This window comes from Neofelis nebulosa, chromosome 15 (genome assembly GCF_028018385.1).
Source record: "Neofelis nebulosa isolate mNeoNeb1 chromosome 15, mNeoNeb1.pri, whole genome shotgun sequence".
NCBI classification, from domain to species: domain Eukaryota; kingdom Metazoa; phylum Chordata; class Mammalia; order Carnivora; family Felidae; genus Neofelis; species Neofelis nebulosa.
This window is the reverse complement of record NC_080796.1, coordinates 27,133,604-27,160,833: the sequence shown is the minus strand read 5'-3', so window position 1 is coordinate 27,160,833 and position 27,230 is coordinate 27,133,604. Positions and strand designations below refer to the sequence as shown.

The following is a 27,230-nucleotide window of genomic DNA, read 5'->3' as shown; positions in this document are numbered from 1 at the left end:
GAGGTAGAAAGTAGGTTATTGCTTCCTATTTATTTCCCATGTTGTATTGGGAACACTCAGCAATGTGAAATGGTAACGTATTTATTAGTTTCCTCTGAGTCCTGCTAATACCTGATATCTAATAGATGCCGACAGAACTCTTGCAATTAAATTAAACCTTAGTATTTCAAGTGTAATGGAGTCACTTTTTGTCTTTCACGTTAGTGATTGGCCGTTTCTCTTCAGGGTTCGTTAGAGGTGCACAGACCCCCAGTGGGTCCCCAGCACTGCCTCGAAAACAAAGAGACAAGTCACCCAGCAGCCTCTTGGAAGATGCCAAAGAGACATGCTTCACCAGGGATAGGAAGGGAGGCTTCTTCAGCTCCTTCATGAAAAAGAGAAATGCTCCCACACCCCCTAAACGCAGCAGCTCCTTCCGAGAAATGGAGAATCAACCCCACAAGAAATATGAACTCACGGGTAACTTCTCATCTGTTGCTTCTCTACAGCATGCTGATGGGTTCTCTTTCACTCCTGCCCAGCAAGAGGCGAATCTGGTGCCACCCAAGTGCTATGGGGGGAGCTTTGCACAGAGGAACCTGTGTAATGACGATGGCGGTGGGGGCGGGGGCAGCGGCACTGCTGGGGGTGGGTGGTCTGGCATCACAGGCTTCTTTACACCACGCTTAATCAAAAAGACACTGGGCTTACGAGCGGGTAAACCCACAGCCAGTGATGACACTTCCAAGCCTTTTCCAAGGTCAAACTCTACATCTTCCATGTCCTCAGGGCTTCCAGAGCAGGATAGGATGGCAATGACCCTTCCCAGGAACTGCCAGAGGTCCAAACTCCAGCTGGAAAGGACAGTGTCCACCTCTTCTCAGCCAGAAGAGAATGTGGACAGGGCCAATGACATGCTTCCAAAAAAATCAGAGGAAGGTGCTGCTCCAAGCAGGGAGAGACCAAAAGCCAAACTTTTGCCTAGAGGAGCCACAGCTCTTCCTCTCAGAACCCCCTCTGGGGATCCAGCCATTACAGAGAAGGACTCTCCGGGGGTAGGGGTGGCTGGAGTGGCAGCTGCCCCAAAGAGCAAGGAGAGGAATGGCGGAGCACGACTTGGCATGGCTGGAGTCCCAGAGGATGGCGAGCAGACAGGCTGGTCTTCCCCGGCCAAGGCTGCAGCAGCCCTCCCGACCACTCACAACCACAAAGTGCCAGTCCTCATATCACCCACTCTGAAGCACACTCCAGCTGACGTGCAGCTCATTGGCACAGACTCTCAGGGCAATAAATTCAAACTCTTATCTGAGCATCAGGTCACATCCTCTGGAGACAAGGACCGACCCCGACGGGTAAAACCAAAGTGTGCCCCACCCCCACCACCCGTGATGAGACTACTGCAGCATCCGTCCGTGTGCTCAGACCCCACGGAAGAGCCGACCGCCCCCGCTGCAGGACAGCCCACGTCAGAGACACCGGAAGGAGGGAAGAAGGCAGCTCCAGGGGCAGTGCCCGTCAGTGGGAAAGCTGGGAGGCCAGCGATGCCTCCGCCTCAAGTGCCTCTGCCCACCTCTTCCATCTCGCCGGCCAAAATGGCTAATGGCACAGCAGGTACTAAAGTGGCTCTGAGAAAAACCAAACAGGCGGCTGAGAAAATCTCAGCAGACAAAATCAGCAAGGAGGCCCTGCTGGAATGTGCTGACCTACTGTCCAGTGCAATCACGGAACCCGTGCCCAACAGCCAGCTGGTGGACACCGGACACCAGCTGCTCGACTACTGCTCAGGCTATGTGGACTGCATCCCCCAGACTCGCAACAAATTCGCCTTCCGAGAGGCTGTGAGCAAACTGGAACTCAGCCTGCAGGAGCTGCAGGTGTCTTCAGCAGCTGCTGGTGTGCCCGGGGCAAACCCTGTCCTTAATAACTTACTGTCATGTGTACAGGAGATCAGTGATGTGGTGCAGAGGTAGCCACTGTTAGCCTAGTGGGAAGGTGCTCACATTTCTGAGGGGAGAGGGAGAGGGGCTTGTTTTCCTGTGTTCTTGTTTTCAGAGAATGAAAGACTGATACTTGAGTGTGTTTATGTGAAGTACCTCAGATCTCTGAGTTCTCACGTTTACAGGTTCATCTCAAAAATAACAAAAAGCAGACACATAGGACAGGGAAGTCGGGCGGGGGCGGAGCAGCGGCAGACGGGAGTGGAAGCTGCGCTGGCGCGTCAGGGGCGCGTGCGGGTCCCACCACGAAGAAGCGAGTGACGGGCTGTTCCCGGCAAGGCCGCGGGACCGCGCCAACACAGTGGATTGGCTCTGGCTCTCGCTCTGCACCACACAGAGGGGAATGGACTTGGGGCCCCTGGAGGTACTAATGGTGATTCTGCTCCAGCTCACCTAATGAATCGGGTGGGACAGAAGAGAAAGTTGGGAATGTACCAAGAGAAGTTTCGCCGAGGCTGTTGGAAGCCGCTCTTTCCACAAGGTCACTGCTGGAGTAAGAGCTGCAGACCCGGGTGCTGGAGCCTGCTCCGGTCCTGTTTTCCATGGGTGCGTTAGTCGGGGCAGGAAGTAACAAATGCTAGGAAGTGGTCAGAGTGAGACCTCCTCCTCGTGGCTTCACACCAATGAGAAGTCACTTCTCCCAGTCCGGTATGTCACTCCCTCATGGACCACGAGTGGCTTTCTGCTTGTTGGCGTCTGTCTATCAACAGCAGGCATAGGGGGCTCCTCAGTGGTTCTTCTCTGCTCTCTGCTGGGCGGGCCGTCTTCCTTCATCTCTGGCAGCATTCAGGGCATTAACCAGCGTTGGTTTTGAAAACAGCGGTCACCAGGTTCTCTTGGGAACCCTTTTCTGATACAGTGTCCCTGCACACCGACACCCCCGCCACGGGATTGAGCAGCTCTGTATTCCTTCTCCGGCTAAAATGCCAGGAGAGAGGTCTCTTCTTGGAATTCAACCGCCAGGGCCAGAGGTCTGTGACTGAATGGAGAGGGTGGCTTGGTCCCAGTGGCCGTTTCTCTGTACCTTTCTCCTTCCTTATCACCTTAGAGCCAGGCTAGGTAGAGAGCAGGAAGAAACAGTTTCTCACTCTCTGTGGATTTCTGGTGAATTACCCCAGATCGCTCTCCCGTGCTTTTCTCCTTTCACATGCCCCCTCCCCCTCATTGTTGTGCTTGTTTATAAATATCATATTGGGACTATTCTTTGATATTTATTTTGTCATTTCACCTCTATTTGAAGAATGCATAATTGAAGGGGCAGGTCATTCCCAGGAAACACTGATTAAATCCTAAAAATCTAGTGACTTAACCCTCCAATATGTTTTGCCCTTGAAACATAAGCCTGTTCCTTCCCTATTCAGTTATAATCATGGAAGCTAATAGGATCATATGGTACCGAACCTAATTGATTAGAGGTTAATATTCTTGATATCAGGTCTAATTTTAATTAACATTTCATTCTTGTTTTAGAGCTTTATGACCACCACCCCCCACCTGCCCACGGAGAATAAATTTTTTTCCTCCTAAAGGAGTATTAACCTAGGAAGATAGGAATTGAACACTGATGAACTGTGAGTTCTCTTCCTAGCTCTGCGATCTGTCCACTGTCAGGCCACAGCCCCATCTCTTAATCTGTTAAGTGAAGGTAATGATACATCTTCTCAAGGGTGTTTTGCAAATAAGTATATAGCTATCCCCTGAGAGCCGCGTCAGTGCAGTGTCGTTACGGTGAATGGTCTTTGATTCTCTTTGCTCACTGGCAGATAATGGAAATTTAGAACTGCTGAGAGTATGCTAACTGGGCTAGAATACTGAGGAGGAAAAACTATGTTTTGGACAGAATTTGTCATCTTTGACCGAGGAGGAAGTTTAGTTTTCATTAGGAAGAAAGAAAACTTTGATTTTTACTTTGGCTGCTCCAAAGGAGGCCCAGGTCACGAGAAGGGTAAGGAGGGAGGAGACAGTCCTGGGCCTCCCTGGCTGGCTTGCGTGAGCCCCTTCTGTGTGTTACCTTCAGGTGCAGCGCAGGCAACTGGTGATCTGGCTCATCTTCTTGTAGTGGCTGGATGTGAAGACAGGGTTCCCTGTGGCCTGGATGGAGGCCCACGGTCCCCCCACCTTTTTCGTCGCCACTCCCCTTCATCGGTCATTTCCACAAACTTGAAATTGTTTTAGCAATTAGCCTTTTAAGGGTGGGGCAGGGAAAGCTAAAACTTTAGAATATTATGCTGCTTTTTAAGTTTATCCGTCATTGTGGGATGCAAGTTGAGGGATTAATTATGTAATTGTTTTTTCAGGGGATTTTTATTTTATTTTATTTTTTTAAAGCAGGGGGTCTTTCCTTGAGAGCTCTGAAAATAAGCCTTGGAGGAACACTACTGAGTGTATGTAAGCTCCCCGGTTTCCTCACCGCAGAACAGTCTTGAGGGTGGGGACTGTGTCTTACTCAGGGGCAGCACCTGGCTCTGTCTTGCCTACGGTCGGTGCTCGACAAGTTCATGAAATGGATTGCTTTTCCCCAACACTGTCAGGAGTAGCATTAACTATTGTAGCACACCCCATCCACACGGTGCTTGAACTGTGTGACTTCAGGAGTTGTGGGCTCAGGGCTCAGGTTAAAGAGGCACTGTCAACTTACTATGAAAGTATAATTTAGATTTTGTTCCTCTTTCTAATTGAAAAGGACCAGGTTTTAAAAATAACCTTACATAAATTTAAAAGTTTCAGTTCACAGCAGAGAAAACTGCTTCTAGAAACTAAAAAACGTTATCAAGTTTAAAAGCAAAGCAGGGGAGCGAGAGCCCTTCTTCAAAGTGTTGAAAACTTTCTAAAGTGGTTATATATATGCATACTTTTGGGCTGTCACAGCTTGGATCCTTTCATGTACAGATAATATGATTTCAGCTTAGATTTCTTACATTAAAATGCAGTGTTTTGTGTAGAATACATCTTGATTGTGCTTTACATGAAGTATTTTCTTAAAAGGCTTTGTGTAATATTAAAGTGTGTATATTTTCCTACAGACTTGCATTGTGAATTTCAGAGATCTAGCCTTTAAAAAGATTGGCCCTACGAAATTCATCCAGTGTTTTTCCAGATGACCGCTATACATGGACGTCATTATAGTAGAGACCCTTTCCCAGCTCTAATTATGGGGGTTAAATTAGATTTTTTCTTACAATTCAATTGAAAATTGGCTAGTAAATAGTGCCCAGTTAATAAAACATGCTGACTGCTAAGGCACAGTCTGTGTTTATTTAACTAAAGTCATGGAGCTTTTGAGTTTTAAAGGATACAGTATAGATAGTGATTAAGAGTTGAGACTCTAAGCCAGTCTAGAAGGCAAGTCATTTAACCTTCCTGAGCCTTAGTTTCCACATTGGAAAACAGGGAATAATAATAGTAACTACCTCAGGGTTGTTTGTAAGGATTAAATGAGAAAATGTGTGTAAGATACTTAGCTTGAGTGCCTGGCACATAATGAGCACTCCATAAATGCTAACTGCTACTACTATTAACAAACATTTAGTCCAGTCGAGTCTTAGCCAGGGATGTGTGGCAAAATCCCTGGGATTTAAAAAAGAGTCTGATGCATTGGCTCACCCCAGATCAGAATTCCCAGTGGGGCGAGGTCTCAGCAAATGTGCTTTCCAAGAATCCCTCCGTGTGTCTCAGATACCCAGCATTGCCTGAACACGATCAGTACCCCAACCCTTTTCTTCATAGCTTAAGAAATTGGAAGAGAGGATGGTTAAGTTCTTTGCCCATTTCCTCAATTAATTAGTGACAGAGCCTAGGCTAGGGTTCAGGTCTCTTGACTTTCTGGTTGTGGGGTCTTTCCACACCACGCCTTGTGAGACACTGCAGAAAAAGTGGCTCAGATAGACAATCAGCTTGCACAGTGCTGCACACGTTCTAAAGCACACGCTCCTGGCACTCTCTGACCTTAAGGGGCTTGAATGTTTAGTAATGGCAACACTCGCAAAGCAGGCATTCAGTAGAGCTCAGTAATTTAAAAAATTACATGGGGTCGTTCTTTTGGACAGACCTCAGCAACACAGCAGTAGTCTGCACTTTGTAATAAATACCAACTTAAGTTTCAAAAAACCTAGTCCTACATTCCTTTTTCTTCAAAACAAAACAACTTTATTCCATATCATTTTAATGACTATGAGATAATGTATATGAAAGCACTTTGAGAAAAGTATCATATGTAATTTAACTGTAAGGTTGTATTGTCTGTTTAGAAGATCAAACAGTCGGTTAGATGCTGATTGACTTAATAGGCTTTTACCTGTGGGGGACCTGAAAATGCAAATATATAAATAATCACCCCTATAACTTATCGCATTTGTAAATATGAAACTGCTAAATGAATTATGTGCAGGTATAGTGAGTGTTTTGCTAAAATTGTAGCTCAGTGCCGAATAATTTCAGAAAACTACGGACCAACTTTCTGGTTTAATTATACCCATTAAAAAGTAGTAATGTATACTCCAGAACAAAGCAGCTCTTCCGGGGACCTTGACTCAGGAAGAATTGAGGCCCTCTTATCTTTGAACATTTCTCCACTACATGTTCAGCCATTTAGCATCCTAAGTGTGGTGGGAGCAGACTCGTTACCTGTTGATGTTGACAGTGTCTTTTTTAACCCACGTCCAGTGTGGTTTTGTTGTTTTTGGGGGCTGGGTGGGGGTCGGGTGGGTGGGGGAAGGGTGGGGATCAGACGGCCGTAGAACCAGTGCACTTTGGGAATTAGTTTTCCAGGATTTCCTGCCAGTTAGAAATGAGCTTGATATTCATCTGTGTGTGGTTTTTCTTTTTCTTTTTTTCTTTTTTTTTTTTTTTTTTTTTTTGTCTAAAATGAGTAAACACTACTCTCCTGTTAAATCATAAAATACCCAAGAGGAAATTCCATTGGTGGCCACTTTTGAGTTATAGGCACACTGCATTCTGACCTCTCCTGTTCCCTTCCAATTTTTGCTACTGACATCATTGTTACTATCAGGATAAGCCTCCACGAGAGTTCATATTGGGTTGACAGGGTTGTCTGCATTTTTATTCATAATGATTTTGGGGTTTCATCATCTTGTTTGGCATTAACTTGTTCTACCTGGATTTGGGGTCCATCTCTGTGTCATAAGCATTTGTTTTCTTAAGTAGAGGAGTCTCTGGATGTAAGTTTCTTATGAATTAATAGACCCCAGCTGTCTGTATCTCGGGCTCAGCTTCTGTCAAGCCAGTAGCTCAGTTCTTTTGTAAATGTCTGCTTCGGTTTGGAATGTGTGGGAGCAGGAAAGAAATAGGGCAAGGCAGCTCCAAGGGAGCTGATACACCCTTCTGACAAAGGCAGGCAGGGGTGGCATCCGTACCTTCCGCATGACCACCCAGGAAATTGCTGCCTGCCATAGCCTCACTAGACAGGGGGAGGCCGTGGGCTGGTTCTAAAACCTGTCCCGCTCTTAACAGTCAGGATATTTAAATCTTTTGGCTAGAGTTCCAGTTTTCCAACTACCAGAATTGAAAAAAACACATGCAAGGCTTGCTTTTGGTGAGTGCCTGGAGTAACCATTATTGTTACACCTGCTCTGTTGAAGCCAGAAGGTCACTGCCATTCCCTGCCGAGTAGTACCGGGAGGTGTGGGTGGATTTCAGGGCTGTGGACCCGGCCACTGTGCAGAGCATCTGCCCAGGTGACTGTCTTAGCTCCAGTCTCTCTCGTGTGAAGTTTATGCAATGTACAAAAAGAGGAGTTTCTGCTCTGGGGCTGCTGTTTTTCATGCCATACCTGAGGTGTGTGTTTCATGGTGAGATGACACGTGTAAGATGATACTGCCTTCATTTCTGACTCCGTGTCCTAGATCCAAAGGAGAGGAAGTTAGGGAGGGCTCCACCCTGGGATAACCAGGGTGGGAAGGTTGCATGCTCCTCCCTGGGTGAGGAGGCCCAGGCAGGTCATCTTGACTCTAGGCTGGCTTGGAGTGGGAGAGGTCACTCTGAGGATTGTGCTTTCAGAGATGGGTTTTGTGTGTTTTGCGGAGGAAAGACTCATAAGCTGGGTTGATGTCGCACGATTAGTGAGCTAGAACTGGTAGGTGGGTGGCGGTGGCTGAAAGCCCCACCAGCAGCCAGAGTCCCTGCCTGAGATGTTCTCTCCGTACCGGGCGCTGATGTGGCGGACTGCACTTTCTCTGTTCCGCTTGGTGAGCTGGGGGAAGGTTGCTCTAACTGGACCCTTCCTGCCCCCAAGCGCACTTCTTTGCTCCTGTGTACAATTATAAATTTGAAATTGTTTACCTCTCTTAGAAAAATTACATCCTTAAATTTTCCCATTGCCGAGTAATCTACAGTAGCAAGGCCCTGGTTAACAGCCCAAGGTCACAGATGGCGTGCGAACAGATCTAACCTGCAGACCATCTAAGGGAAAGAGGGTGTCTGCTTTAAGTCACAAGTTCAGGCTCCACTTTGTCCTCAGACCACACCCCATATATCCTTCTGTGTTTGTTTTGTGAAATTCTCTGTTCATCTTGTTACTCATAGGATCAAATTTCTGGGTCCTGCATGTTACTCCAGGCTACTGAGCTGTACACACAGGCCTTGAGGTCTTGGGAGCATTCCAGTTAACTCTTTAGGACATGGTGGAAGTGAACTGTCCAAAGCTAGCAGGTTTTAAGAAAGGAAATGGATGGTGTCGTTGGAGCTTGATTAGATTTGTTTCTGAGTCTTCGGATACAAGTTTTAAACATGAAATTAAGCCATTAAGTTCAACCATGAACTTCAGTTGGAGAATGGGACTTCTGACTAATAAAATTTTCACCTATAAGGATGGTTTTCATCAGCTGTAATAGCAGTAACACAGGTGTGCCAGATAAGTTATTCTCGATTAAGAAGATACTGTAGGATCCTGCAGTGCTTTAGTGCCATCCCTGGTGAATCCCAGATACTGCTCTGCACGGTTCAGAAGTACCATTCCATGCGTCGAGAGTGGCAAGGATGCCAAGAGACTGAGATGTTTCTGGTGGTTGAATGAAGGCCCGGTAAGCCAGCCTTCCTCCACTTTGACAAGCCGTTTTTCACTGTGGCCACTGTTCTTGGGATTCCGTTATGAGAAGTTTTCTGAGATCTGGAGACATCACCTTGATTAGGGTGATTGTCTTTCAGAGAAATTAGGATTCAGACACTAGAAAGGACAATGAGGTACTCATCTCAGAGTTCATTAGGGCCTATGTTTGAAAACCCTCGTATCTCGGATCTATATAGAGGGTATGTGTTACGTCCACATTATGTACAGACCCCATTGCCGTGCTGACAAAGGAGGGGAGTAGGTGAAAGAGGAGTTACTCAGATCTTTCCCTGTGGTGACTAGAAGCAGTGCCCTGGTTTGGTGTGTTTGCCGTGAACAGGCCGACCGAGCTGTTCATGCATACTCAGAACCCCCCCCCCCCCCCCCCGTCTCCTGGGTGGACCCCACACTTCCTTTTTGCAATCTGATTCTGTAATGACTATCAGTGGAGGAACCCAGTGCTATGCTCGCTTGGCAAAGATAAGTTTGAACCTTTCACGGTGGTTGACAGAACTTTATCCTACAAAATATGATTCCAAGTCTTTAAAACTTGTTTAACGTTTATACCAAAGGTCACGCCCTACAGGTGTATGCGTGGTGGGTGCACAGAGAGTGAGGTCCGGAGGGCCTAGCGCTGTGTGCGTTGCTAAGGGGACACAGTGAGACAATATGGGATTTAATCGAAAACACATCAATCATGGGTCACACTACCAGTGTTGTCAGGTATTTGTTCTTGTAATATATTTTCAGGTGTTTTGTTTTTCTAATTTAATTATCTCACCCTGTTGTCTGACTGTGAACTGCTAACAGTGTTAAACTTGATGTAAATAAATGAGGCCCTTGAAAGGGGAATGCTGTCTGCCTGTTGTCTCACAAGGCTTGCCAACTTGTGTTTTATTTTAAATAAAGGTTGCAATATTTTATTGGCAAAGTAGGCTTGTGATTGGAGTGTTTCTCCCACAATTTTACCTGAGCGGATCTGCGCAGAGTTTATCCTTCTCTACAATAAAATAGATGTCTGTAAGGTAAAGAAGCCGATTTTAGTAACCTCCCTCTGGCACATTCTTCAGCATGTCCTCTCTGGGAGTGAATACTCATTCTTTGATGGATTACACTCTTTGGAAATGGCCAGAGGCATCATCTGGAGCCCAGCAGGTTCATAAGGTGGGTAACGTGTGTCCGTGCGTGCGTGTAGCTAACATGAGGTGACCGTAAAGTGAGTTGAGCCTTCGTTCTGTCAAAGTCCATTTTGAGGATAACTCCAAATAAATTCGAAAACGTCTTTCACAGGTCGTGTGGAATGTCACAGGTCTTCAGGTTTATTAAAAACGCGAGTCCTTGTTTGGATCAGGTAGGAGCAGGCTCGGTTCAAGGGGTGCACGTGTGGGGTCCGGGTACCGCGGCTGCTGAGCCTCTGCTTACGTGCCCTCACGCTCTGTCTTCAGTCCTTTTCTCCTGCCCGGTTTTGGTCAAGTTGGGAGATCTTGTTTGAGAATCCCAAGGAGAATCTTCCATTGGGATTCTTCCCTCTTGTGGAAGTTGTCACATTTTGCACAGCCGAAGATGTGGCGTTGGCTGAGGAAAGCCGCTTTAGGGATGAGTCACGAAAGCATAGGAGCTGGAGTGGGACCGCCTGGGCCAAGCCCCTCCGGCGCACCTCTGTGCCCTCTCAGGGCCCGCGGTCCCCGTTTAGTAAACGAGGACAGCGGTCACTTAAGTTGTGGTATTAAAGATTACGAGAGGGAACGGCTCCGGAGTGCTTAGCATAGGGCATCGTGGGCTGTTCTCAGACGTGAGTTTCCTAAGACTAGGACTAGGACCAGGCAAAGGCCCTGCCGTGGCTTTGAGTGTGGTGCCAGCTGATGGTGGTTTATTAGATTTTACTTTATCATTCTTAAACAGCAAGGCACTGTGTCCTGAGCACTTTTATAAAGATTAACTCGTTTTATCCTGACAGCAACCCTGTGAGGTAAGTCCGGTTATGCACGTTTTTACACAAGTAGAAGCCAAAGTCTGACTGCAGTTCTCAGCTTTGTGTGGTCTCACGGTGGTGAATGGCTGAGCCGCCGCACTCCGGCCCGGCCAGTGGCTCCAGAGAAGTGCTCAGAACCACCGCGTTCTGCCACCTGTCGTGGTCCCGGAGGTAGAAGAGGGTCAGAGCCTGTATCTACGACACCACGCGTGGCTAGTGTGATCCGTTCTGTGGCTCCAGAACCTGGAGAGTATGGCTTGTAAAGTGTAGAGCTGGGCTGCCAAGTCATCAGGTCACCTGCATCTTCCTCCTGAGGTTCCAGACTGAGCCAGTGAGCCAGGGCGAAAACTGACCACCACCCCCCCCCCCCCCCATTTTATTGTGCAGTGAGGTCCAGATCACTGCGGGCCCATAGGTGGTGAGAAAAAGTGGTTTTAGTCGTGTATTGGAGTACTGAGATTGTGATGTGGCTCAGGCTGGGTACTCCCGAGCCTTGAGTAAATGAGTGCAGTAAAGTGTTAAAGGGGAGAGAGACAGAAGCCGCCTGTTTTTCCAGGGCTAACGGTAAGACGGTCGCGGAGGGCTTTAAATAAGAGGGGCTACTTGAGGTGATGACAAATGTAAGAGCAAAGACCCGTGTGCAATTCCAGAAAAGCAAAGGAACCAAGAGAAGTGAAGAGACCCATAACTCACAGCCCCTGGGTGTCTAGAGGCACAGTGTATGCGTTTATACGTGGCCATTCAAACCTCAAAAAAGATTTTTTCTTTTTACAGCTGGGAGCCTGGGAGTGACGTTTTCATACACAAGAGCAAGACGCTGTGAAAGCGTCTTCAGTGAGAGGCTGAAGCAACTCGGTTCAGCTGACCAGGCAGTCGCCCTGTCAGCTCCGTGAGCACCAGCACGTCTCTATCAGTAGGACCCGGCTTTGGGAATGTTGCTGGGTGAGCATGATCACTAGGTCTCAGTAAGAAAGCAGGCTGAGGGTTCTAGAAAAATACAGAATTTTAATTTTTATATATATGACAGGCATGTCAAAGCCCCTAACTTAAATTTTTCTTTTAGATTTACAAGAGAATTAGTCATAACCTATGCTGACATGATTTATATATACATATATATATATATGTATATAACTCTATGTACTTTTTCCTTTAGCCTGAGGCTCTTTGCTCATCTGCTCACAGAAGCTACCCAGCTTCCCTTGGGGAACAACTTGAAAACTAAGCCGCCCGTCCCGTAAACCTGAGCAGCTCCATTGTTCCATTCCCTGTCACCAGGAGTCCCACAGCCACAGGCGTCTGCAAGCAAGAGCTGAGATGTATCTTCCATGTGGCTTTCTCCGACCACCTGGCCCACATTTCAGAACGTGGCTTTTTAAGGCACCAAGTGACTGAAAGAACTGGCTCCGCTTCTGATTTGAGGCCCGCCTTCTTCCCACACCTTGTGTGGGTGAGTGACCGCGGGAGGCCAGCCTGCCCCGATGGGCCCTGTTAGAGGAGGGCAGGCGGCTTCAGGAAGTCCTCCTCTTGCAGTCAAGGCAGGAAATAGTTAATTCTCTGGGAAATAGATTTGCAGCCCTGAGAAGAGAAGAGTTGCTCCTCCTTGGGGACGTACACCATCATCTTGGCAATTTGGTCCAGTGCCTCTTCTGTGTACGGGAGCTCCTGGCTCAGGAAGGCGTCACGTGCACACAGCCTCACGTGGCGATACTCCAGTGGCAGGAAGGGGACGAAGAAGTCAATCAGGTTTTCTTTGACAAGACGGCTCTGGCCAAAGCCACTGTCTGAAATCAAGACCAGAGTTACATGGCGTCTACCTGGGGCTGTCCCCAACCCTAAAGCCTGTGTCCAGATCTACACAGCTGCGTCTTCTTTTAGGGAAAGTGTGTCCCGGGTGAAGGGGGTGCTGGGGCTAGGACTGCAGGTTTATAGTTTCATCTGACAGCAGAAAGCAGAAGGTGGCTGGAGGCATGAACCACTGAGCTCACAGACTCTTGCTCAGGGTCCACAGGCTTCTACCACCGCCTGGATTCCCAGGGCTCGGGGGGCAATTACTCTCTCTCACAGCATTTTCAGAAAAGGAGTTGGGCTTTCTTAGGCCCTCTTGTGCCTACTTGGAGTTGACAATGAGATGATTACAGCGTGTCCTCTGTGCCTTGTCAACCTCAGAAGCCCACATTCCCATACATACAGCTTCTGTGAGGCTGGGGGCCCGTTACCTGTGGACTTGGCAATCTCGGCCTCGAGCTGGGGCACCAAGTGGTCCAGCTTAATGTCTTCCCGGGACCATCCGGCCATAAGCAGATTCAGGACAGCCTCATTGATGACACTGCCTCCAAGGTTACTGGAAGAAACAAGGACTTGTTAACAAATACTAGTATTTTTATATTTATCTTCCAAATGGAGAACTTGATCACTGAAGCCTACGGGACTGGTGACTGGAGGTCAAGGAGCGTCTCCCCCTCCAAGGGATCTTGTCACAACCCAAAGTCTAAACACAGGAACGTGTCCTGCTTTTCCAACCACCCTCCCTGTCTTGCTCCCTTTGACACACGCTCCCTGAGGCTGTGCTAGGTGCAGGGAGCAAAGCGATTGTGTGATGTGGTCCTTCCCCTTGACCTCTGTGGGGCAGGAGAGGCGTGTATGATGCCGGGACTGCGGCGCAAGTGCTGAGGGAGGCGCACCTAACACTTAAGAGGGAGCATGAGGCTTCTGAGCCCAAGCAGACCAGACGGGAAGGTGTGTGTCCAGGTGTGGACCAGAGGGCTTGCGGGCTACAGGTTCCAGAGGAGCAGAGGCACGAAGGTAGGTGGAGGCTTGCGTGAGGAGGCGTCTGCCACACACACGGAACTTGGCTCATCGGCCGAGGAGAACCACTAAGGGGTTTGCGCTTGGGAGTGTAGGGTGGTGCGGTGACCTGATTTGCTTTCCTTCCTAATAAGATCATTCTAGGGCCACGGAGGTCGAATTGAAGACACACGGGATGGCCGCAGAAAGGTCAGGGAGCTGTTTGCGGTAGAAGGGTTTAAGAATTAGTTTAGGAGACCCAGCTGTCAAGACCCTGTGACTGACGGATGTGAGGGAAAGGAGGCCATCGAAGAACACGAGCATTTGCCGAGAGCTGCTTGCTATCCGCAACCCCCCCCCCCCCCAGCTGCTGACAAGTGGAGTGAATGTGGGAGAAGGGTGGCGACAAAAGCCTGGTTCTACACCCACGAGTGTTTTATATTCACCCTTGATCTCTCCAGGGGTTGGGATATCACCAAGCAACTGGAATTATGGGTCTGAAGCGGACTGGGTTAGAGAGATGAGGAAGAGGAGAGGATATGAGCACCACTGCCAGGGGAGCTGGGAGCACTTTCTCCGATCCCCCCAGCCCCGTGCCTACTTCCCTCCCCACGCACTCTCCCTTTGCTAGGCCGCAGCTTCCCAGGCCTTGCAACAGCTCCTTAACCCAAGCTCTGCCCCTGCTTATTGCTCAGGCCCAGCAGAGGGAGGGAGTGGCTCTGCCCCTCTCGCTCGCAGCCATATTAACCCCTTTGTTTTGCATTTGAGTGTGGCTCCTGTGCCAGGCTCCATGTGAGGCTCCGCGACAGAGGAGGAGCTGCGTGCTTCTCTCCCTGCCTGCCTCCACCCATGGGTAGGCCAGGACCACCCAGTGACCCAGTGCCTCCTTCCTCAGAGGGCCCAGCAGTCCTGAGTCCCAGGTGGAGGGCCCGGCAGGGACAAGGGTGGTCCCCACCCCTTGCTCAAGGTCAGACACAGCCAGACTTCCCCTGACCCCTTCATGTAGGGAAGCTGCCGCCCTACACCCTCCGGCTGGAGGAAGGCCTGCCAGGCAGGTCGTCTACACACGCAAGTGATCACGATTGCATCAGCCAAGGCAAGAGCTGTTCCCTGCTAAGGGATTGCCCCATCCTGCGCTCCCCATGTGAGGCGAAGGCAGGTTTACACGTGCACGGGCTGGAGGGCAGGTACTGGGGACAGGAGTGGGATTTACTCACGGAGCCCCTGGAGCATGGAAATACCAGGTGCTCAATAAAGGTGTATTAAATACATGGACGTCTGTGCACATTTGTCTACACTGTTCCCATCTACCTTCTGAATTTCTCTTGTTTTGTCCCATAGCCAGTGTTGTCTTCCTCTGTGTAACAGGCTTTTCTGTCACCCACCAAGACATGACATGGGCCCCTTCTCTATGTACCATGTTCTCCCCTAGGCTTCAGCTCCTCAGGACCCACTCTGGCACCAGGATTGCACCGTCAGAGAGATGCTGCCTTCCTGGCTCGCTCCAGTTCTCTTCCACCTCCTCCCAGGCCACTGGTGGGCCCGTCCTCTCAGCTAGCTCAGGGGCAGGACAACAGGCCCTCGTACCAGCTCTAAGGCCCCTCCAGACCATTCCACCAAACCTAATTGCTAATAGGTCTTTCTTAAAGACGAGGGATAGGGGCACCTGGGTGGCTTAGTCAGTTGAGTGGCTGGGTTCAAGCCCTGCATCGGGCTCTGTGCTGACACCTCGGAGCCTGGACCCTGCTTCAGATTTTGTGTCTCCTCTCTCTCTGCCCTTCCCCTACTTGCGCTCTCTCTCAAAAATAAACATTAAAAATTTTTTTATACTAAAAAAAATAGAGATATAAACAATTATCTCTCGGAGCCTTAGTTTCCTCACTTGTGAAATAAGAGAATTGGACCAATTTAAGATTGCCTCCTTAGGTCACCCTAGATTCAACAGTCAACAAATACACATTTCTACAAGCATCTTCTGTGCACTGGGGTACAAGACCCTTGATTCCATGAAAAATTCACATTCTTTTAATTCTTCAAAAAGCCCTTTCTGTTCTTTCCCTGACAACAGCCCAAAGAGAAGAGAACAGACGTTAACTCCCCTTTCACCTCACAGCATCACCGAGAAGAGGCCAAGAGCTCCCATTAGAGCACCATGACCCCACTCGAGGCACGAGCTCCACTTGGTAGAAGCGAGTGAGAGTCATCAGCCCGACTCCAGTCTACCACCCAGGACACCCCGCCACCGCTCCCGCGGCCTCCCTGTTGCCGTCCGATGCCACCACAGGGCAGCCTGCAAAGCCACTGGCACCTTGCTTCAAACAGCAGGCTGAGGAGTTTTTTCAGGATTCGGCTGCTGGCCTCAAACAGTGTAACTTGTCCCCACCAGCAGTTTGAATCAGCTGTGCCTTTCTGCCAAACCCAAGAGCCCTCAGCACACCGGTGAGGCCACTAGAGAAGTCAACTCCAGAGACTCCCATGCTGTCCCGACCCATCCCTGGAACACAGAGGGTCCCGGACTTCCAACTTTTCGACTTTACAATGGTGCAGGTGCAGTAAGCATTCAGAAATCTTACTTTGAGTTTTGATCTTTCCCTGGGCTAGCGACGCGTGGTACGATCCTTAGCTGGGATACTGGGCAGCAGCCACAGCTCCCAGCCAGCCACGTGATCATAAGGGCCAACGACCGATACCCTTACTGCCATTCTGCACCCACACAACCACGCTGTTTCTGTCAGTACGGTATTCATCAATGACACGAGCTGGTCAACGATTCATTGCCACGTGGGCTTCACCTTCGACGGTTTTCCCCACTGTAGGCTAATGCGCGTGTTGTGAGCACATTTGGTGTAGGCTGGGCTAAGCCACCGTGTCCGGCGGGTCAGGTGTGTCAAACGTGTTTTCAATTTACCACGAGCTTATTGGGACATAGTCCCATCACAGGCTGAGGAAGATCTGTGCCCGAAAGCCTTCAGGGTGTAGAAGGGCTGCTTTCTGGACCCCCAGGGGCAGGAGTGGGGACAGCACTGAGCTGCACTGCCAGCCTGGCTGACCTGAGGGCTCCGGGTGGTGAACGCCCAGGCCTGTCAAGGACCACTGACTCTCTCAGTGGGACACAGGCCGGCACCAGAACCGCTAGAGCTGGAGACCACACCCTTGTCCCAGGTGTGCGCCCTCCTCCCCAGAGGGTTCCTTGATGGCCGGCATGGCCTCTCCAACCCCCAGCAAGTGGGGGCCCCCACGGGGCTTTTCCCCCCGGTGGCTCTCTCCCCAGGCCCCACTGCCACCCCAGCATTACGTCCATTCACTGGTGACCGCATGGCCTCGGATGGTGCGTAAAGGCCAGGTCACTAGGGGAAAGGGCAGGGCTAGAGGGGACTGGGGCACGGCTGGTAGGTCAATGACCAAAATACTATGAAGACAAATGTTTGCCTAGAGACTGCAAGGTCACTTGGGTCGTATGAGGAGATTCTAGCACTGGGGAGGGTTGTCCAGGCGGAGAACTGAGTGGGAAAGTCAGTGCCCTGGCACTGTGGCTCAGGTCAGAAAAAAGTCCGCTTTTCTCTCTGCTTTTCTTTTAAAATCACCTTGGGAGCACCCACCCCCGGCTGCGTTTCTTCCCAGGGCACGGTAGTGTCCCATAAGCCTGAATTATAGACCAGGAAGGAAGGACTTGCCATCAACCACTGAAATCCCAACCTGGCGGCCGTCGCAACTGGTTCCATCTTGCCTTGCGGGTCCACAATGAAACAAGAGCTGCCTTGTTTCAGAGCTGCTCCCTGACATGCTCCAAACAGGATGAAAAACCAGACTCCCTATTTCTCCACCTTCACAGGGTGCACCCAAAACTGAAGAAAATCCCCTAGCAAGCATGTACTGGCCTGCTGAGGGTGAGAAGTACCTTGTGCCTTGTATTGGCTGCTTGTGAAGCATTTCAGGTTGGGCCAGCAGGGACCCAAACCTGACTTCTAACAGACCTTGGGCAGGACTTTCCCAGCTGGAGCCACCATAAAAAGATAGGATCGAACAAGCTGATTTCTCAATTCTTCTTACAAAGCCATTTCCAGAGCATAAGGGCAAATCAAACAGGAAGTGCAGTATAATGGTCAAGAGTCCTGCATGGCCATGCTGCAAATCTCAACGAGGTGTGAAAGCGTGAGCTTTTCATTCAACACATCATACCCTGAATTTCAAGCCAGCGACTTCCCCTCGTGATCACAGAAGAACCAGACCTTCCAAAGCTGGAGAAAGAGCTAGCCATACTGGACTTGGTGGGAAACCACCCTCCACCTGGGTCTACCTTGGGAATTTTCAAAGGTACTTTGTACCTAATTTTCAGCAAATGTGCTGATTTGAAAACATAATGCTCTTTTAAGAAGGGACTCGCAGTGTGTGAATTATATTCCAAGCTATATTACAAGGCCATAATCATCAAAACAGCATGGTATTGGCATAAAAACAGACACATAAATCAGTGGAACAAAAGAGCCCAGAAATAAGCCCATACATATATGGTTAATTAATTTATGACAAAGGAGGCAAGAATATACAATGGGGAAAGAACAGTCTCTTCAATAAATGGTATTGGGAAAGCTGAACACCACATACAAAAGAATGAAAACTGGATAACTATCTTGCACCATACCCAAAAATTAACTCAGAATGGATTAGATGCAGCGTGAGACCTGAAACCATCAAACTCTTAGAAAAGCTCTCGAACGTCAGTCTTGGCAATGATTTTTTTGGATAGGACACCAAAAGCAAAAATAAGTGGGACTACATCAAACTAAAAAATTCTGCACAGCGAAGGAAACCAACAAAATGAAACAGCAACCTACTGAATGGGATAAAGCATTGTAAAGTTATATATCTGATAAGGGTTAATATCCAAAAAATACAAAAAGCTCATACAGGAGTACCTGGATGGCTCAGTCGATTAAGTGTCCAACTCTTGATTTTGGCTCAGGTCTTATGGTTCTTAAGATCTCATGGTTCTTAAGATCAAGCCCCGTATCAGGCTCTACACTATCAGCACAGAGCCTTGTTGGGATTCTCTCTCTCTTCCTCTCTCTCAAAAAGTAAACATTAAAGGGGCGCCTGGGTGGCTCAGTCGGTTAAATGTCTGACCTCGGCTCAGGTCATGATCTTGTGGTTTGTGAGTTCAAGCCCCGTGTTGGGCTCTGTGCTGACAGCTCAGAGCATGAAGCCTGCTTCAGATTCTGTGTCTCTCCATCTCTCGGCCCCTCCCCTGCTCATGCTCTCTGTCTCAAAAACAAAAACATTAAAAATTTTTTTTAAAAAAAGCTCATACAACTCAACAGCAAAAATAATCTGATTAAAAATGGGCAAAAGAACTGAAAAGACAGCTTTCAAAAGAAGACATACAGACAGCCAACAGGTACATGAAAAGGTGAATGATCACTCATCATCAGGAGAATGCGAATCAAAACCACAACGAGATGTCACTTCACATCTGTTAGAATGGCTATAACCAAAAAGACAGGCAATAACAAGTGTTACTGAGGATGTGGAGAAAAGGGAAGCCTTGTGTACTGTTGGTGGGAATGTAAATTGATGCAGAAGCTACCAGTAAACATGAGACTCTTCAAAAAGCTAAAGGTAGAATTACCATATGATCCAGCAATTACACTTCTGAGTATTTATCCAAAGATAATTAAAATATTCAAAAAGATATACATGCCCCCACGTTCACTGCAGCATTTTTTTTTACAACAGCCAAAATATGGAAACCTAAGTGTCCATCAATGGATGGATGACGAAAATGTGCTCCGCCCCACACACAATGGAGTATTGTGCATAAAATTCCATAAATTTCCTAATGAAATCTTGCCGTTTGCAACAACATGGATGGACCTTGAGGGCATCATGCTAAATGAAATAAGTCACAGAAAGACAAATACCGTATGATCTCACTCACGTGTGGAATCTTAAAACAACAAGAACAACAACAAACCAAGCTCACAAATGCCAAGAACAGATGGGTGGTTGCCAGAGGTCAGGGGCAATTAGTTAACAATGCTGCACTGCATATCTGATAGGTGTTGACGTTAGATCTTGAAAGTTCTCATCATCAGGAAAAAGTGTAATTGTGCATGGTGACGGGTGTTAACTAACTGCAACCATTTTGCAATACGGATATATACAAACAGCGAATCCCATTGAGCACCTGAAACTAATGCTCTGTGTCAATTATACGTCAAGAAAAACAAATCCCCAAAATGCCCTTCTGAGAGGGGATCCCCTGTGAGTGGTCCCTCCCTGAGGAGGCCATGTACTAACCGGGGGGTCGGAGGGGAGCCTCCCCACCCTAACACGGCCATGGGAGAGGACAGATGAGGGAAGAGTGGCCGGCGCCGGCGGTGGGGGTGAGGGTGGGAGGCAGAATCCCTCCTCAGCGGTAGGATCAGGGCAGGACCCGGGAGACGGAGGGCTCCCCACCCCTGCCCCCGCCCAAGAGGCTGGGCTTCTGTTTTCTCCACTGGGGTGTGTGGTTTCCCTTTGCGGAAAAGGGTCTGCAGCCTCGGAGAGCATGGAAGCCGCTCCCGCCAGCCGCTCGCTCGAGGAGCCTGGCAGGCGCAGCCCGGGGCCGAGCGCTCTCCCTGCCCTTACCCGGCCCTCCTGCCCTTGTTGCTCACACCTCACCTGAGAAAGAGAAAGACGGTTCTCGGGGACTCGACCCTGTGGTTCTCGGGGGCCTGGCCTTCCAGGTGTGACCGGAGGGCCTCCAGCAGTCCTGGATGCAGCTTCTCGGCCTCGTCGAAAATGAACAGGGTCTGGGGGCAGCGCTCCTGTGTCTTCCTGATCTGACTTGTTAGCTGCTCCTGCACGGAATACGGGGAGCTGCTGGGAGCTGGGGAGCCGGGAAAGCACATCCCTACCCTACAGCCGCCAGGGCCCCAGGGAGCCCATCTGCAATGCATCACCATCACTGGCTTCCACCCCAGGACTACCAATCCAAACCTCCGGGGGCGGGGCGAGGGCCTACACCTCTAGGGAGCTTCCCAGGTGATTCTCATGCACCCACGGTTTGTGAAGAGGAACCAGGCCCCAGCCCTAGTCCTGCTCCCTGTGCTCCAGGACGAGGTCCCGTCCCAGCACATCCAGGCACCCTCCCTGGGGGTGGGAGGCAGGCTCTACCATAGAAGAGATGGGCAGAGCAGGCTCAAGTGCCCAGTGTTGGCCACAGCCGCCGGTCTTGAACTCCCAGGAGCAAGTGCTCACTGGTCCTCAGGTGAGGCTGACCTCTCAGAGGAGCCGCCCTGCAGGGCTCACCAGGAGAGCAGGGCCGGCTCCTGCCCGGGGTGGGTGTCAGCAGAGCCCACACTCAGTGTCCACCTTTAACATCCCTGGATTCTGCCTTCGGGCCCCTGTCACTGTGTGTGTGTATGTGATGTGCACGGTGTGAGAGCGAGTGTGCACATGTCAGTTTTCACAGCGGAAAACAGATCCACAGCAGTTCTGCTCTTTCTGGGAAGACCTGGCCGACCAGCCGCCAGTCGCCAGGCCTTGGGACACATCACACCACCTCTGCCCTCCAAGACTGAGCTGAAGCTGCCAGGTGACTCAGGCAATCTCTGTCCGCAGAGGCTTACATCATCTTCCCAGGTTAATACACTGCAAATATAGCAACTAAAAGCCGAAAGAGATGTAGTAATTAGTAATCTCTGTTGTGCTGCAATGCGGTTTGGGTCATCGTCTGGCTTATCTGAAATCCTACGTGTCTGAATGAAGAAACCCAAATCAGCAGAACGGCACGGACAATTTTTGTCCATCTGCTTATTGGTGTGTGATGAGCGATTTGAAGAAGACGTGGAAAATCTTATGTGATGTGCCTCTTTAAAAAAAAAACAAACCAGTATCTGCAACTTCCTGTCCAATATTAATCACAATGACATAAAACAGTACAGAGGAAAGGCTACAAGAAAGTACACCAAAATGCCGTGGTTGCATCTGGGTGTGGAGATTACGACAAAGCTTTTGCTTTTCTCTGCTGCACGTTTCCTACATTGCCACTATTTCTAGAACAATTAACACGTGGGTTTTCTGTTCAAGCTTAGCGTCTGGCTGATGAGACAGCTCGAGACAGGTGGTGTTTGGGACAGAAGCCTTCCTTCCACGTGTCCAGGACCTCACCTGTGTGGGGGGGATGTCTGTGTGGCTTACAGCTTCTGTCACGGCGGCCACCTGCTCCCACACCTGGGCTTCTCCGAGGCCCACTTCCCGGCAGGGGATGGCTGGCTTCAGGGGCCTCCCTCCCCCCCACGGAGGCCGGCCGCTCGGGCTGTCTGAGCCTCTTTCCGGCCTCCGCCCGGCTGGCGAAGCTAGCCCTAGCACTGCCCAGCCTCACCTGGTACAGGTCCACGTACTTCGGGTGAGGAAAGTGGAAGGTGGCGATGAACACCTTGACACAGTCGCTCCTCAGCCCATCCCGGTAGAGGTTCTCCGCCAGCAGCCGCGCCACGAAGTTCTTGCCTGTGCCAGACCAGCCGTGGAACGACAGAGCCAGGGCCTTGTGTGGCTGCGGCGGCTCTAAGTAGCCCCTCACGGCTGTCAGGACCAGCTCCCGGGCCAGATGCTGGCCATGCAGTCGTACACTCAGGTCCGATGCCAGGCCTGGGGGCAGGACAGAGGGAGCCATGGTCAGGTGCACGTGGGCACGGTCCCTGGGAGGCTGAGCCTCTGAACATCTCTAAGCAGGGATCACCCATCCAGACTTCCTGGCCTCAAAATAAGAAACCACCGTGAAGATCTTGCACCCTAAGGGATTCAAGGGCTATTTTCTGTTACAAACACTTTACTAGCTTGATATTTTATGGATGTGTATCTTGGATCCCTTTTTTTGTCTGTTTAATGTTGAGAGAGGTAGGGAGAGAGCATGCGCACGCCAGCAGAGGAGGGGCAGAGACAGAGGGGGGCGGCGGATCCAAGAGAACTCTGCACTGACAAAGGCAAGCCCGAATCGGGGCTTGAACTCACGGTCAGATCATGACCTGAGCCAAAGTCAGACACTCAACGTACTTCGGGTGAGGAAAGTGGAAGGTGAGCCACCCAGGCGTCCCTGTAATTTTAGTTTGTTTTATAGACTATTAGTTGAATTGCATTTAACATTTGTGAGCAGCTGAAATTAACTAAATTTATAAACCCCCCTCCTGCTTCCCCCCACTTGTGCTGAACTCTGGCCAAGAGCACCAATATTAACTGCTGATTTTCTGCAGGAGGAGGGAGAACGAGCTCAAGGGCTATTTTCTGAAGAGCTGGAGAAATCAAGATTGAATTTAGGGAGAGAAGGAATCACCCTTTCTGAAGGCCCTGAAGACACCCCAGAATGGTTGGCAGAGTCCTGTCCGGAGGAGGGAACCCAGCCCCTAGGCCCATGAGGCTGCTTCTACCCAGAAATTTCAGGACCCCCCCCCCCCCGAATACTTTATGGAGACACCCTCAAATGAATAAATTCAATTCAGCAAACACCTGTTGAGGGCAGGGAGTGTGTTCAAAGTCCTCTGCTAGGCCTTAGTTCCTTCCAGCCATGAGGTTACAGGGTATGGGGACAGGGGCTCCCGGGAGTCGGGGTGGAGCCAGGGAGGGTGTGCTGTCCGCCACAGAGAGGATGACGAAAGGTACCCTGTGGCCTAGCCGCTCCCCCCTCAATCGCCTCTCCTCCCCACAGATCCGAGCCCCTTCGGCCCCCGCGAGGTCCGACCTGTGAGGTTGTTGGAGATCCTGCAGTCACCGCTGCCGCAGCAGTCCTGGAAGCTGCAGTACCAGGAGGTCAGGATGTCCAGGTACTGCCGGCCCAGCAGGGGAAGGCTCCAGCCTGGAAAGGGGGGCTGTGAGACGGGCACGGGGCCTACGGCTTGGGGAAGGCGGACACTGCCTCCCTGCAACCAAGCAGAGCAGTCCTTCCGGTCCTCTGTCCCCGCTCCGGAGCTACCCCTCACTCCTCCCTGGGCCTTCCTTGCCCCTTTTCAGGGCATGGGCCGGAGTGGGCACCCCGTCCACCCAGTTACCACCCAGCGGGGATACCGCTCCAGCAAAGGCTGAGTTCACTCAACAGATACGCCTTAAGCACTGGGTGCCAGACCTGCCCACAAGGAGCTGGCAGTCTCGGAGGGAGTCAAGCAGTAGCTGCTGATCATCATTCCTCCTGCTTGCTTCAAGATCCGAAATCATGTGAACCCCAAGGGCCTCTCAATTCCTTTGCCAAATGTCAACTTGAATACACCCAGCACGAGCAAAAACAAACCGAAAGCCACTCACTGGGATTTAGAAATCTTTTGATTTAAATGAAAGCTGTTTAGGGCACCACTGCAGGATTGCCATTACAATCGTTATTACAGGACCCAGAAGGATCTACATAGACTGCAAGGGGCCTCAGAAGCCATCTCGTCCAGGGCAGTGAAGTGACAGCCCTGCCCCACGACTTGTCAGGGCCGGAGCCGAGGGGGAACACAGGTCCAGGACTCCCGGCCCAGCTCCGCCCCCCGTCGGCAGCCGAGGAGAGAAGGTGCTGGGGTTGGGGCCGACCGGGGGTTTTCCGTAAAGCCAAGACGGAGGTGGGAAAGAGCAGCTCCCGGGATGAGCCAGGGCGGGCTGGCAGACTCCAGGAAGTGTGAGCCGTCTGGAGGGGTCAGGGACGGGCGGCGTGGGCAGGGCAGCCAGGCCCTCCCGAGGGCATCAGGGGGCCGCGCCGGGGACAGGGGGACCGGCCGCCTGGTCCCCGGCGGCGCCCAGCTTCCCAGGCCGGCGCTCGTCCGGCCCCGCGGAGCCCCGGCGGCCGCTCTTACCCAGGGGCCCCGCGCGAGCCTCCTCGTCGCCGTCGCAGTCCTCGGGCCACACGTGGCAGCGCAGGAGCGCCCAGTAGCGCCGGGACAGGGCGGCGGCCTCCCTCAGCCGCTCCCGCAGGCCCGGGAGGGGCTCCTGCGCCCCGTCCGGCGGGCCCGCGTGGCTCGCGCCCGGGCGCGGCGGCAGCAGCAGCAGCAGCAGCGGCAGCAGCAGGCGGAGGCGAGGCATGGCCCTCCCGCCGCCGGCCTCGCCCGGCTCTCGTCGGTCCGGGGACTGGCGCCGGCGCGGGAACCGAGGCCCAGGGCCGGGCGCCCGCAGGGCACCCCGAGGCCGCCTGCAGGCGCCGCCCACCGCGGGGCTCGCTTCCGGCCGTGCGCTGTTCCGGGGCGCCCGCGGTCTCAGAGCGCCGCTGGTACCGGCGGCAGCTCTGGGGCCCCTCCGAGGCCTGGCAAGGAAGGGCGCCCGCGTGTGCGCTGCCCCCGGCTGCACGGAGGCCCCGGCAGTCGTCTCACCGGGAGCTGGAGGCGGCCGGGTCCGCTGAGCGGGGACAGGCCCCGGGACGCCGGGGAAGTGAAACGGCGCGAGGAACGGCGGGTTTCCACAGCTGGGAGCACACCCACGCAAGAGGAAGCCAGAGGGCTGCAGTCTGGAGATACTTGGCTTTTGGAAACTCCCGGTCGGGGGAAGAAGAGCAAGTCTCATTACAAGGAAGTTAGGCTGAAGACTGTGGGCTCTCTCTTGGCCACGTTTGCAACTTTCAAGTGCTTGTGACACCGAGCGGCTTCTCGGACACCACGGGCAAGACTTGAGGGCCCCTTTCCTTTGGGACCCCTTTTCCACGACGTGAGAGGGCAACAAGCTTGTTAGATTTCGGAAGAGCTTGATGCGTTTTCCAAAATCACTGGAGTGACTGAAGCCACTGGCCTAATGGGAGACATCTTGTCCTTGGAAGAAAGTGCGGTCTAGAGATCCGGGGCCTTGGCTAATGGCCCAGGCTCACTGGCTTTGAGGGTGGGCTCAGCAGACAGTAAGGGGAGCCCTAGCACCGGGTCTCACAATGCCGCAGTCTCTTAGATCACACTCAGTGCCACTTCTGCTCCTTCCTCGACAGCTGGCCAAATGCGCCCTTTCAAACAGCTGCAGAAACCAGGGAAGGACCTTTGTTAGGACACCACCACGGTTAAGCTGGAAAGTGGTTATGCGTATGCATATTGTATGTCTTAGCCTCATGAGGTCAACACTGAACCCAAACCTCCCACAGAGCGGGGCCAGGACAGTGGCACTGCCCCTCGTGCAGTCAAGCTCAGCCAACCTTTCGTGGAAGGAACACACCTTTACTATTTGGAAATTGAAAACGTGAACTCGTTCAGTAAATGGGCATGAATGGCAACCCAGTATAGGGATTAACTGAATGGCCCCTCCCATTTTCTATGTATGAGCTTGGGTATTAGCTGCCCTGTGCCTCAGTTTCCCCACCTACAGAATGGCATATTAGAAGTCGCTTGACAGGGAAGCTGTGAGTGTTCGTGAGCTCATTCAGCTACATGTTAACTGTTATTACATATGCCCCAGCCTGGATGAAGCTGTGGATGGTTTATAGGGGAGGCTTGAATGATTTTATTTATACTAGTGATGTTTGTAAGTGGATTTATGGTGATAAAATTACTAATATTAACACTAGTTTCTTTTAAAAAACCCAGGTTTTAAAACAAAATAACTCTGTCTCTGCTTGTAACTTTCATGTAGGACTAACTGCTAATTTCTGCAGTGTTTTAAGTTTAGCATTTAGTGGTAAATAAAGCAGGTAGCTGGAAAGTTCCTGGACAAACATCTTAATTTCAAGAAGACATTTTTTTCCTAAAAGGTAAACATTTTCCCCCCGCCTTTGTCAGTTCCACGTAGAAGCAACGGATCCAAACACCGGTTTTTAGACAAGCTTCCAGTTTAAATAAATTGCTGACATTTTTCTCAGGGCTTGGAGGCTGTTTGGGGGCCAGCTTAGGAGCACGGGATCTCATAGTTGCCGGTGACATCTAGAGGCTGTTGTGAAAACTACAGGCAGCCACGACAAGTAGGAAGCAAACTCCTACTTGGCTACTCAAGTGTGGTCCAGGGACCAGCAGCACTGGTGTCGTCCAGGAGCCTGTTAGAAATGCAGACTCAAACCTACTCAACCCAAATCTGCATCTCAACAAAGTCTAAGAGAAAATGGGCACTCAACACCTATACTGAGGTCACTGAAATGGGACCAAGCTTTGCAATAGACATCTTCCCGACCCTGCTGGAGACAGAACACGATGTGTCCCGAGACAATCTTTGAGTAAAATTCAAGCCTTTATCTCCAGTTAAACTTGCATGTAAAAAGCAAACACTGAAACCATAAAATCGTTTCAGAGCTCACCTGTGCACTGATGGCTCCTCCATTTAAAGTCTATACTGAAGAGCACGTGACAACACAGTGGACTCAGAGTGTCCTCTCCAGAGACGGAGTGCACCTGATGAAAACCACAGGAAACCCCGAAACGGATAAAACAGTGCAGGCCCAGGAGGCTGTGCACCTCGGAAGTCGGGGTTGTACACACACGGCTAGCCTGGATCAGTCTCCGCTTCCGCAGTGTAGGTTCTGCCTACC

At 50.9% G+C, this 27,230-nt stretch overlaps 2 protein-coding genes across 10 annotated transcripts in view; one reads left to right on the top strand and one right to left on the bottom strand.

The window, feature by feature from the left end:
- ABL2 (ABL proto-oncogene 2, non-receptor tyrosine kinase) overlaps nt 1–9,970 on the top strand; it is a 116,259-nt gene extending 106,289 nt beyond the window's left edge. For 4 of the 8 annotated variants that reach the window (XM_058700790.1, XM_058700788.1, XM_058700789.1 and 1 more), the window contains 2 exons: nt 226–459; nt 769–9,970. In XM_058700790.1, coding sequence (XP_058556773.1) covers nt 226–459; nt 769–1,949 — 1,415 coding nt within the window. In that variant the 3' untranslated portion in view covers nt 1,950–9,970. Of the gene's footprint in view, nt 1–225 lie in introns of all 8 variants that reach the window. The other 4 variants (XM_058700786.1, XM_058700784.1, XM_058700787.1 and 1 more) reach the window with 1 other exon arrangement.
- A 2,026-nt stretch (nt 9,971–11,996) lies between these two features.
- On the bottom strand, nt 11,997–27,197 carry TOR3A (torsin family 3 member A). Of its 2 annotated transcripts, XM_058700792.1 has the most exons (7): nt 27,000–27,197; nt 24,601–25,735; nt 23,517–23,630; nt 22,164–22,429; nt 20,459–20,637; nt 13,231–13,355; nt 11,997–12,795 (listed from the first exon to the last, which is right to left on the bottom strand). In XM_058700792.1, exons 2-7 carry the CDS (start codon nt 25,298–25,300, stop codon nt 12,545–12,547), a joined length of 1,635 nt encoding a protein of 544 aa, XP_058556775.1. In that variant the 5' UTR covers nt 25,301–25,735; nt 27,000–27,197; the 3' UTR covers nt 11,997–12,544. The 2 variants fall into 2 exon arrangements, with proteins under 2 accessions (XP_058556775.1, XP_058556777.1); XM_058700794.1 differs by lacking the exon at nt 27,000–27,197 and having other exon boundaries at nt 24,601–26,418.
- Nucleotides 27,198–27,230: the final 33 nt, after the last annotated feature.